We start from the raw sequence: 13,041 nt of genomic DNA, 5'->3' as shown, positions 1-13,041 counted from the left end.
CATTAAACTAGACTATTTTGTTCCTCATTAGACTTAAGAACATTGGGCAAAATTGTAAGCCCTCAAGTGTATATAGTGTATATAAACAAAACATGTATCATAAGATTTCAGCTATCATTGCGTGCGCACTTATGCGACCTCGTGCAACCCCGTTTGTTTCGCATTCCGTTGAATACGAGGCGGGCGGCATGTTGAGAATCTAACGCTCGCAAAGTGAAAGCGAGCGTTGGGAATATTCGAGAACGCTCGATTTGCTCCAAAACGTTTATTTGCTTTTCCCCCGGTTTTTTTTGGTGTTTTCGCTCGCGCCCGGAACACAGGTGCACATCGCGTGATCGCTCGTACAGCGACCAATAGTCTGGTCGCTCGTTGATTTGGGGCCAATCAGCGTTTCTCACGTATCTAAGTTTCCTCGCGGAAAAGTTCGGAGCTCCGGCCGCGATCGCTTAGCTTGCTCCGGCCGGGAGCTCAGTGAGCCAAGTGCGCCCTAGCCATTCGTACACGACACCGATTGTCGACATCGAAAACGGACCACGAATCGGAGCGAGTGTAAAAGCGAGTGCTGTGTAACAAACTTTAATAAATTGACTGTTACATTTTCCAAAACGAGAACCTAATTATTTTGAACTGTCCTCGACTCGCCGCGCGAAAACCCGGAGCGGTCCACTTAACACAATGGCAACTTTTAATTTAAGAATAAACAACAATTCTACCGACACCTGTTTTATCGATACTAAGAAATTTGTTTATTTTCTTTTTCCCTCATCTCTCCGTAAAGCGGATAACGCGATTGTAACCACTTTTTTAAAGAAACTAAGCACTTTTAAAGTGTGTATTAATCGTGTAAAAAGAAATATATGTACTTACGTAACCAAAATTCTCTATCTGGTCAATATACCATATAGAAATGTCGTAAGGAGTCCACTTGGGAATATCAATGATCGGCGCGGGTACAAGTTGATTTCCTACAGGCGTTGAGAAATACTGGGCAAATTTGTCCACGTCTACCGTCGTGGACATTAATACGACTTTTATCATTGTAGAATTTGTACGTAATAACTCTCTCATTAGGAACATAAGGAAATCCATATCCTTGTTAAATTCTTGTATATCGTCCGGTATGACAAGAGTATAGTCCGTCATGCTCTTCTTATTTATAAACTTGCCCAACAGCACGTCCGGCGGGCAATACGTTATACGAGTGTCGTGGCTTACATTATTTATCAAGCCCATTTCGTATCCCACGAGTGTACCAACGGGCCATCCTCTCTCCACGCTGACCCGTTCCGCCATGTTTCGAGCGGCGATGCGTCTCGACTGCGTTACTGCAAAATACACAAAATAAACATGCAATGTATTATTACACACACATATAAACGTACACACCGCACACATAAAATGTCGATAAAATTTTATACAATAATTCGCCGAATGCTTTACGCTTTATGAAAACATATTTGAAAAACTTTTGATAATATCTCAAGGACAAAAGAGATGGAATGAAAAAAAAAAATCTTCAACGTAAAATGAAAAAACACTTTGAAGGCACAACGGTTCATAAATTTCTAATCAATGACGCAAATACAAGGGCATTTTCAACGAGTTGCACTCTTCGACAGCCTCACTTCGGAGAGAAATATCTATATAATCGCATACATAATGCACACTCGAAAATCCGCAATGACATACCTACAATATTGCAACGTTGCTTTTCAATGATATCGCAGTGTGGATCTTCTTCCCCATACGCTTCGTCCAACATAAATTGCGGCACTTTTGTCGATTTTCCCGATCCCGAAGACCCACGTATGATAACAACAGAGTTGTCGGCGATCGTGGGCACAATCTTGTGTCTCACGGAGAAAATCGGTAAAGTACCGTTGTTGTGAGTCATCACCATTGCGTCCTCCTCCATCAAATTGCCAGCCATTTTGCGGTTGCAATTTTTCCGGTACCTCTGTCACCTGTAAAATATTAAAGATATAAAAACCATTATAGTTCCAAGCTAAATCGTTAAACATTTATAACAACATGTAGCGGATGCTCGAATCGAAATGTGTCAATAAAGTGGCAAAATTCTTTCAATGTTTTACATCGATTGTTGTAACGCGATAATGTGTGAATCGCGCAAACAAATTTTACACACACACACACACACACACACACAGGACAAATAACAATTGTGAAATAAACAAACCTCGTTCTTGTTCTGCTTTAACGTTTTCGTCGCGTTCTTCCTTGGCAAGCGCAAACGACTTTTCTTCTTCGTATACACTGAATATAATGTTGAAAAAAAACTCTATAGACGCGAAAAGAAACGCCACCATATGCGACAGAGTGCGTTGACCAATCACAAATGTTTTATTCTGACGCAGCCGACCAGAGTGCGCGGCAGCCTTCCGATTGGTCAACGCACTCTACCGCACATATGGGGCGTTTCGCCCCGCGTCTATGGCCTAGTTTACACCGGACCGTTTGATACGCGTACCAAGTACTACATCCGTATCAAATCCATATCAAATCTCGGATTATCCCGGTGTAAACTGAGATTTGATATAAATTTGACACGGATATAGTACTTGATACGCGTATCAAACGGTTCGGTGTAAACTAGGCCTGTGAAGCCTTGGCATAAATCGTAAACTTTTTTTTTTATAAAAGCTATTATAAATTCTCATCAATTATTATGTTACAAAGTGCTAAATTTTATCATTGTTTCAATTCATTTCATTTTCCCATTTGATGCGTGCGACAGAGACGAGATGAAAGTTTATAACTGATATAGGTCAACGTTAATTAAAAAAAAAAAAAAAAAATTTATTCGGCATTATAAGTACGCGCACGTGTTTTGACATTAATCTTACAATTATTACTATGGCCGCGGTGTTTATAGTCGGATTTTATATTTCAAGACCGTTTCAAGTAACATCTCAAGATGCTAATACGGCTCTGTGATTGGTGAATGACATTTTAACATTGTACTGGAGATAGTCTTAAATATAGAAACCGACTATGAATACCGGCCTATAGAGTAATTTTATACGATCATTCTTTAGCGCAAACGATCAAGATTTTCCTTTGCGTAAAAAGAGGATTTTGTAGCAATTTGCAGAGGTAATTTATTCCGCGTAAACGAATGAAATATCAAAAGTTGCTACAAATATAACGCTCGCGTAAACGTGTATAGTAAATGCATGACACATACTATATTCGGTTCAGCGAATGAGCAATAATCCGTGGCTCAAGCTAGATTAGAAAATCTCCGTGGCAGCAGAGGGCTCTCCGACACGTGTGGCCAATATCCTTGATTTGCGCAAGATGCAAAACCGCAACGTATAAAGCATGTCATCTTACCTATGTAGAGGTGTTACAGTGACGCGCTAAAAACAATTTCATATACTTTTAAATCGCGCCATCTAACCCGCATGTGACCGTCGCAAGGATTTCGCGCGCGCGCGCTAGTTCCTAGGGTGGTTACAAAACACAAAGTGTTTCACTGAAAAAAATAATGAAATAAGGTTGGCACGAACGCAAATTCTTTTGAAAAATTATTTTTAAACTCGAGAATGGATTGCCAACACTGATTGCAAATCTCGTGCGGTACCCGTGCCTTATTATCGTCGTCGTCATTGTCGTGCTGTAATACCGCGTTCAAATTGAATTAACATTGACATTAATTTCCTTTTAAATTATTTCGCTCGCCAATTGCGACTTTATTCGAGGCGTGTGTGTGCTTGCGCGCGCGGCGCCACGCGGCGGTGGGCTAAATTTCGCCTCGATCGATGATCGAATGGTAGAGAGAGAGAGAGAGAGAGAGAGAGAGAGAGAGAGGGGGGAGGGAAAGAGGGAGAGATGGAGAGAGGGAGAGAGGGGGAGAGAGAGAGAGAGAGAGAGGAGGGGGGAAAGAGAGAGAGGGAAAGAGAGAGAGAGAGAGACGTAACGTTTCGTTGCAGCCATTCAACCTTCAACTAGAACTAGACGATCTGGAGCGCGCCAATGAATTTTTTCACGAGGTAAAGTAAATGCCATTTCTCCACAATACGCCTCCTTTCCTCACTCCCCTTTCTCTTTCTCTCTCTTTCTCTCTCTCTCTCTCTCTCTCTCTCTCTCAATTTGACGTTTACAATTAGCGTGTAATGACAAATGATTTGAGAGTTTCTTGCCGCGTGATTGCGCATAATCTCTATAACCTCAACCTGATTAACGAAACCTCTGTGATACCTGGATACTTGGTTGTACGTGATCGTGTATTGTAGCGCGCGTCGGTACATTTCAAATTTGATGAATTGCGATCCAAAAACCGTGTGTATACTCTATATGTCTTTGAATTTTTTTTTCAAATTTTTTTTGCAAAATTTTGTTCAATATTTTCGCAGAACAAAATAAATTTTCAATAAACCGCATTCGCGATACTTGATCTCTTTTGCGTCAAAAGTCTTTCTCAACTACTTCTATCGAACAATTTGAGACTCGATTATTTGCTTGGACACACCAACCTACACACATACACAGAATGCCTTTTTAATTTGTTTTAAAAAATGTCACACTGCAACTGACTGGCATACTTGTGTGTGTGTGTGTGTGTGTGTGTGCGTGCGTGTGTGTGTGTGTGCGCGTGTGCGCGTGTGCGCGTGCGTGTGTGTGTGTGTGTGTGTGTGTGTGTGTGTGTGTGTGTGTGTGTGTGTGTAACGTTTACTGTTTGTTAAATTATGGATAAAAATGTACTTCATATGTAATTTTTTTGTAATATAATTGACATTAATTATGTATATATATCGATTTTATCCTCTAACAGATTCTGGCTCGTGTACCAAAAGTTAATTCAATCAACGAAAAACAACCGAATCTACTTTTATGGAGGTTCGTTGGCCCATGGCCCATGGCCCATGGCTTTCCGTTACTACAATTGCTCAATGTACATTTATGCGGTCAATGAGAAAGACGATAATGCTCCAGTCCTCGTAAACACTAGTCTTCTCGTAAGTTTTCATTCATAAACCAACCATATTATACATAAAAATGTTCATGATGGTACATGTACGACGTATAGATGTAAATTTCGCTTAAAATGATCTCTCTTTGCGTTTGCCACGCTTGTGACCCGCGATGATCCCCCCCCCCCACACACACACACACACACAGACGTTCAATGACTTTAGTCAGATTTATTAATCAATTATAATTGGTAGTCAAGTCTGTGATCCCTATAAGCTAAAACTTTGTTTGACGAGTGTACGAAATGTGTTTTTTTTCATTGGTTTCAGTCATCTCCCGAGGAAATTGAAAATTTGAAATCCAATCCAGCGTATAGTCCAGTATTTGGTATAGTAATTAACGAAACGTTGAAACATCTCGCGAGAAAACAACAGCCGCACCAACACGTCAATTTGCCCGACGACGATTCAACACGTGCGTATATACACATGATTTAACGTATGATCGCGCGCGGTTTTGTCTGTTTCCGATTTTTTCTCGAAACATTTCCGCATTTATTCCCCCCCCCCCCTCACTCGTAATGTCTAGTGTTTTGTGAAATTTTTATCTTTTCGTCATTCAGTTTCAACATCATTATTATCTTACTCAGTTCGATTGACTCTTGTGCAGGTTTACAACGACAGTTCAAAAAAGGGATACAGCGGCAAAAAAAGGCGACAAAAAATGCAATACGTGCGTTTACCGCGGAGCGATATAAATTGTTGAAACAATCTTGTGAAAAAGCGCACAACGAACACAAATTGCTGACATGGTAAGATTTCTCAAGTATTTCCATTAAATTATTATTATTATTATTATTATTATTACTACTATGTAATAATTTTTGCAACGTGTTTTCCGTATGTACAATTGGAATAGCGTGTACGTTGTGGACGTGCATGCGCGTGTATGTGTATACATGTTTGTAAATGTGCCAGCTAATTATGTTTACGTATGCGTTCGTGCATGCATATGTGCGTGCGTGTTTTATTCCACAGCGCTACAGCCCAATTAGTAACGGGTGAAAAGAGGGTGAAGGCCGCCTATGGGCATTCTATAAGACATACGTTATCATCGTCATCATCGTTGTTATCGTCGTCGTCATCGTCGACAGACGTGATACTTGTAGATGATTCGCCGATGGGGAAGAGGCTGGCCCACCGTAAGCCAGAGAAACGATTGTTATCGTCATTATCATCGTTGTCGTCGTCGTCGGGCAAAGATTATCGGACGTCACCGCAGCCGGGACCGAGTGTCCCGGTGAAACGTCGTCGGTGAGTTTACGTTCGTCGAAAACTACCTCAATGTGTCTATTTATTTTTTCAAAAAAAATTTATTAAACTACTCAACTAAAATTTTTATTATTTCATTTCAGAATGGATCGAGTATAATTTGATTCGTGCGACCGTGGGGATATATTACACCCTTTCGAGAGAAGATGCGTTGACGAACCGTCGTAGTGTGGAATACCGTCCTCATCAAAAAATGCTTTTTTTTCTCTTTCTTACAGATGTACAAGTTGATTCAATCCACAATTATAACATATTATTTAAGGATGGCAAATTTTTTTTATTATAAATTTCACACGCACACTACCATGTTTTCCTAAATATATTTCATCTAAATAAACTTTTTCCAACAATTGTGGTATACAAAATTTATTTTTCCATTTCAAATACACAAAGTGCTTGTAGAGCATTTTTAAAACGGTCAATCTCAATCGACTTGTGTGAGTATCGTTGTCAAAATTCTATTGTGGGATAAATGTAATTTTGTTTGAACGAGCGTTGCGTTGAATTTGTAAATTTTTTATTATCCCAATTGTCCGGATAAGTGTTTTTTCTCTCGTGATGACCGCGCGTACACATGGAAAGGTCTATAAAAGCGATATACATTACGCATCTAATAAATACAATTTACTCTACTTTCATGTTAAATTTTCTTTATATTCTTCTGATACTCGCGCGCGTGGTAAATCTTGTACACGTGTTGGCTGCTATTATATATAGACAAAGCTTGTTTCTCAAAGCATGGAAAATTTCTAATGTTGATAAACTCGAGGATTGAAAAATTCTTCGTGTTGAAATTTTCAAAATTTTGCAAAATTCTTCACGTCAATAAATTAATATTATATCGATATATGTCGATAAAATTCTTAAAAGTAGATAAAATTCTTGGACATTGAAAAAATTCTTGGAAAGATAAAAATTTCTGATTAATATTAATGTAATTCTTGAAATTGTAGATGGCGCTACTTTTGATACTTGTAAATTTTTTGTGGATTTAAATTTTTGTACTAAAATCCTTTAATTGCAAAATCTTTTTGTATAAATATATTTGTATAATACATTTACGCATCTTATTTCTAGACCGTTTTTAGTAAAAGATGCTAATACGGCTCTAATGATTGGTTAATGACACATCTTAAGATTGTACTTGAAACCGTCTTAAATATAAAAACCGACCTATTACTACGTTTACGCGAGCATTATTTCTATAGTAACTTACGATAATTTACTCCGCGTACATGAGTAATATATCGTAAGTTACTACAAAAGTAACATTTGCGTAAACGTAATATTTGAATACCGGCCTTAATACTAGCATTATAGTTTGCCGAGTAGCGTGACGCACGTTTCGAGGCTTGCCATAAATGCCATCTGTGTCATGTGCAAAAGTGCGTGGCGCCGCGGTCGCGTCTAGCCCGCTCGTCTTTTGCGGTGTACGGCCGTTTAGGTTCGCCCTGGCCATTTTTTCAAGAGTCACCAAAGATAAAATGCTTCGGTAAAGCGGAACGCGCAAAAGTGTGCGGTGCCGCGGTCGCGTCTAGCCCGCTCGTCTTTGCGGTGTACGGCCGTTTAGGTTCGCCCTGGCCATTTTTTCGAAAGTCACCGGGAATAAAATGCTCCGGTAAAGTACAAGGAAGAAACGATATGCAACGAAACAAGTACGTATAAACAGCACGGTTACTTCATTTTTCTGCATAATTTTTCCAATGAAACGTTACCGAGAAAATAGGAGAAAAAGAAAGAGAGAGAGAGGAAAGAAAAGGACAATACACGTTGCATGTTTCTGGGTTAGTATCGCGAGATGCTCCGCGGTAGCTAGCTACAATTTCGTAAATGTGCATTTCAACGCCAGCCATTTTGAGGTTAAACTGTAGCCGGACGGGGGAGTTGATTAACCACGCGTCTCGGAATTCATAGTTATCACGGTCGCCACTCGATTTTTACCTCGGCCTATTGAGAAAGATACTGATTTATGCGGACAAACCTTTCGCTGACTTCACTGATTCCCCTTTCTACGACTCTGTTTCAGCTCCCATCTGTCTCCGGTTCGACCCTTTGGACTTTTGGACCACTGTGTGCTGAAGGGTTTCGCGCCTCTTCCTGGCTGGATCACCGTCTCTCTGGAGGATTGCGTCGATGGAGGGTTTCGGGCGGCCGACAGGTAAGTAGGTTCGGTATGGATAAAAGTCTTTTCAGGTTTGTAGCCGCCGGATGGTTTCGTAATAATTGTCACACGTAAGTTTTACGAAATAGGTAGAATATAATTTATTTCTCCTTTTCTGACCGCTAAGCGGGATCGTTCTCGCTCTATGAAATCGCTTGCCAATCGCGAGTTCCGTTCCGTTAAGATACTACGCGAGACTAAGTTAGGAAGACGAGTTTGTGGAGTATTGGCTCGATGCGACCGCTCGCATCGAGTCCCGAGAGACGAATCCTCGATCGCTGGGCTCGCTTGCCCTGCCTCGCTGTCGCTGGGGTTTGCCCCACTACGCGCCCTGATCTTGTTTCCAGGCCTTTCGCACGCAGCTGTGTCAACAACATCATTGTTCCTGATCGCACATCTGGCCGACACCTGTGTGTTTTCACACAACTCGCCGCATTCCGCTCGCTCGCTTACTGAATAGCCACATTGTTCTCGGCCGCACATCTGCCGTACACCTGTGGCTAACTCGCGTGTTTACATTTCCGCATTGCGATCCCTGTCTTCGCACTTTGCGTATTCGCGAAAGCATATTGACGTTTCGCGCTATTCACGGGCGACTTTCTCCTCGCCGTAATTTCTAGATGATTCGAGATGCTTTCGCGATCGAAGCTCTATGCTCAGACTTACAAGATAATGTCGCTTGTCCGCGTATCCGCGCCCCGAATCGTTTGATATTCGGCAAGCCGATGTACCGTGATGCTGGTATCAGGCTTGCTTAGCATTAAGCGGTTTCCGCTCTTTCGCCCCGGTTCGACGTTACCGCGCTCCGGCTGGCTCGAGACTCGATAGAACGAGTCTCCGTCGACTCTGCAACGCGTATGCTTAGCCTTAAGCGGTTTCCGCTTTTCCGTGCCGCTTTAACTTTATCGCGCTCCGGCTTGCTCGAGACCCGGTAGAACGAGTCTCCGTCGACTCTGCCACGCGTTTGCTTAGCGGTAAGCGGTTTCCGCTTCGCTTCACCGAGTTTGTCTCGCTGTACTCCTATACGCCTGCAACTCGGTCGGCCTAGTCTCCGTGGATTCTACGACGCTTTTGCTTAGCGGTAAGCGGTTTCCGCTTCGCGTCACCGAGCTTATCTCGCTGTACTCCGATACGCTTGCAACTCGGTCGGCATAGGGTGCTTTCCAGCAATGTACACTGTGTAACACAGTGTTCGACCCAGTGCTTTCCAACTACGACACAAGTCGACACAATCGTACACAGCTAAAATGGTGAGTTTGACTGTGTCATCGTTTTGTGTCACTCCATGGATACCAACATTACCGACATTTTTACATGTGGTACCATTTATTTTTGTAGTTTCTACGGTCCGGTAAGAAAACTTTAAGGTTATATTCCAAATAGTGTGACACGTGTGACGACAAGAGGTGAAAGATATTCTACTGTAGAAGTTTCTGAACCATGGAAGGTATTTAGTACATACTTATTTTTATATTATTTATTATTTGTTGCAAAGACAAATGTTGCATACAATAATACTTTACTGACGTATTGATGAAAATTATTGTACCACAGCTTTCAGTCATTTAATATTTTTAAAATGTTAACATTTCTACAATTGTACAATACATATAAATATTGTATTTTATTAAAAATTAGTCATTTTAATAATTAATGATTATTTATTTCCAAATTGCAGTAGGATTCACATGCAAACATTGCAATGCAGATATCCTATTATTAGAGGAAGCATCCATGCACGAATGCTTAAAAAATAAAGATATATATATGGAAAATGACAACGTTTTATTTACAAACGAGTCAAACGACAATCTGGATGTCAATGATGAACGTAAGTTTATTTAATAGTAGATACAACTTATTAAATATATAAGCTATTTCCTAATCTAATTTCAAACTATTTCATAAATTAGAACTGAAATAGAATCTTATATAAAATATCTAATACATGCAATATGTATGATTTATCCTATGCATAGAATTTTTAAGAAATACAATATATATATTTTATAATTTATTCTTACAGCATTCAGTAACTGTCAAGAATCCGTACGCACTACTGCAAGTAGTAGTGAGAAATCTGCTAAACAAAGTAAGTTATATATTAAATATACATTTGAAATTAAATTATTTTTCCATATTAATTTTAAATGTGCTATTTTTATATTTTATAGGTGCTGTGTGGACTGATAATGCAACAATGGCTCTTCTCAGCCTCTATGAAGCTAATATGCACATGTTAGATCATCCGAAGAAGAAAACCAAAATTTGGACAGCAATATCAGATGGCCTAAAAGATTTCGAAATCGAGGTGTGTGTGTGTGTGTGTACACACCATATTATTATGTTATTTAAATTATAAAGTGCATTTTGATTAAAGGTCAGTATTCGATAATCCATAAGTACTTATAATTATAATAATTAATAACTGCATTTTTACGAAACTAGTTTCTCTAATTTTGTCATTTATTAATAGTAAACATATAGTATAGTCATCAGGTTAATTATTAATATTTCAAACTTGTTCTATTATTTTTTGTTCCTACGTTTTGCAATTATTATGTGATTAAATAATTATAATTTTGTTCCTACGTTTTGCAATTATTATGTGATTAAATAATTGTAATATTCACTATTTGTGTTAATTTATAGGAAATGTTCATGCTATTGGATGACAGCATACATTTGTGATACTTTTATAATAAAATATGATGTTCATATTCAAGCTGTTATGGCTAAATACTTTTATTTACAACTTATACATAACAATACATTGTTTATTCCTGGCCAAATATTTCCATGAATAATTGCATCCTTCGATCTTCTTGAAATCGGCAATTATTTTCGTTATGATCATCATTTACATTAATATTATCATTCGGTTCCTCAATTTCAACATTATCATAATTAAAATTGTCAAAAACCTAGTGACAAGTTAGATCAGGTTATGTAAAGTGACTGCCCTCCATTCTGGCGGTGAAATAAAAAAGCTAAACAGCGTTTCAGCTACAAGTCAACACTGTGTAACACTGTGTCGCACTGTGTATGACTGTGTTCCCTTGCTGGAAAGCACCCATAGTCTCCGTGGACTCTACAACGCTTTTGCTTGGCGGTAAGCGGTTTCCGCTTCAATTTGCCGGGTTTGTCTCGCCGCGCTCCGAGATGCTTGAAACTCGGTCGGACGAGTCTCCGCGAACTCTACGTCGCGTTTGCTTAGCGGTAAGCGGTTTCCGCTTCGCGTCACCGAGTTTATCTCGCTGTACTCCGATACGCTTGCAACTCGGTCGGCCTAGTCTCCGTGGACTCTGCAACGCTTTTGCTTAGCGGTAAGCGGTTTCCGCTTCGCGTCACCAAGTTTGCTTCGCCCGACTTTGCTATGCTTGAAGCTCGGTCGAACGAATCTCCGTGAACTCTACCACGCGTTTGCTTAGCGGTAAGCGGTTTCCGCTTCGCGTCATTCCGTCATCGCGGTTTCGGAGTCTCGCGTTTCGTTTGTTTGATTCATGCAAGGAAAGGAGCTTATTTCTATATAAGTCTATCAGTCTTGATGCGCGTTTTCTTTATTCCGCCGCATCGTGTTTGACATGGAATTAATCTAATTTAAACGTCGTTTGTTTTAGTCGGCCCGCTGGCCTCGCCACTGCGGCTGCAACATCGTTGCATCCGGACGATGGGTGTTCTCGTCAGGGCTGTCGGACGTGCCGTGCCCTCCCGATATTCGTTACCGGTCATCCTTCCCGCTGATGCCGCGTTCCCCTGCATCAGCGCCTCCGCTGTTGGCTCGGTAGCCGCTTGGCTGGTAGTCGGTTGGTGCAGCTCAGCGAACGGCTGCATTCTCCCCGTCAAGTCGAGCTTTGAGCACGTCTCGTTTGCTCGACTTTTCACCCGTCTCGCAGTCGTTTGCTGCTGCCTTTGCTTGGGCGTCGATTTGTTTGCTTTGCGCTTAATTGCCAGTGCTCTCCGCTTCTCCCTGTCTTCGGTTTCGAATAGGTGGCGATTGATCGATCTAGCGTTTTGCGCCGCTCTCCGTTGGTTCGTCGCTTCGTACGTGACCCACGTATTGGTTTCCCGCTAGAATCTTATGTTCGCCCGGTCGTGTTCATCAGTGTCACCGGCTTCGTCATCCTCCTCGTCGTCGCTTTCGCTGTCCGGATCACTGTCCCACTGCCGGTCGTCTTCATAGCCGATCGTTGTTGTCAGTACTGTTAAAGTTGCTATCGTCAGCGTTCCTTTGTCTGCCGATTCGGCTCGTTCTATCGTCTTCTTCGTCACCGCTACTCGTGCCATTGGGGTGTCGTTCGCCTCTGTTTCCTCCATCGGCGTTACTTCCTCCCCGTTTTGTTCACTGGCCGTCGGACTGTCGTTCGGCTGTTGTACGATCTGATTCGTTGTATCGCTGGTTGTCGCTGTCGTTTCTTCGGTTATCGATCGTTGCGTTTCGCCCGGTGCTACCCCGCGGCGTTTCTCATGATCGTCTATTCGTACGTGGATATCTCCTTCGTCGACGTCCACAATTATGCGGTACGCCTTTGCCGGTGGTCGTTTGCGTCGGCTCTGGCTTATCGTGACCGTTGTCGCAGCCATTATGCTCCCGTCCGTTGGATCGCGTACTTG

General features: G+C 41.2%; 1 protein-coding gene across 1 annotated transcript; it reads left to right on the top strand.

The window, feature by feature from the left end:
• Positions 1 to 9,600: 9,600 nt before the first annotated feature.
• On the top strand, positions 9,601 to 10,853 carry LOC139809363 (uncharacterized). The gene is made up of 5 exons (XM_071772208.1): positions 9,601 to 9,677; positions 9,766 to 9,874; positions 10,106 to 10,258; positions 10,454 to 10,519; positions 10,602 to 10,853. Exons 2-5 carry the CDS (start codon positions 9,868 to 9,870, stop codon positions 10,787 to 10,789), a joined length of 414 nt encoding a protein of 137 aa, XP_071628309.1. The 5' UTR covers positions 9,601 to 9,677; positions 9,766 to 9,867; the 3' UTR covers positions 10,790 to 10,853.
• Positions 10,854 to 13,041: the final 2,188 nt, after the last annotated feature.

The sequence above is a fragment of the Temnothorax longispinosus genome, chromosome 1 (genome assembly GCF_030848805.1).
Source record: "Temnothorax longispinosus isolate EJ_2023e chromosome 1, Tlon_JGU_v1, whole genome shotgun sequence".
NCBI lineage: Eukaryota > Metazoa > Arthropoda > Insecta > Hymenoptera > Formicidae > Temnothorax > Temnothorax longispinosus.
The sequence above is the reverse complement of the archived record's forward strand: the minus strand, read 5'-3'. Positions and strand labels throughout refer to the sequence as shown.

Bases quoted from the DNA above. Each gene is read 5' to 3' on its own strand.
- LOC139809363 (XM_071772208.1), top strand. The intron at 10,259-10,453 runs GTAAGTTTATTT...TTATTCTTACAG, and splicing joins TCTGGATGTCAATGATGAAC to CATTCAGTAACTGTCAAGAA. The intron at 10,520-10,601 runs GTAAGTTATATA...TATATTTTATAG, and splicing joins TGAGAAATCTGCTAAACAAA to GTGCTGTGTGGACTGATAAT.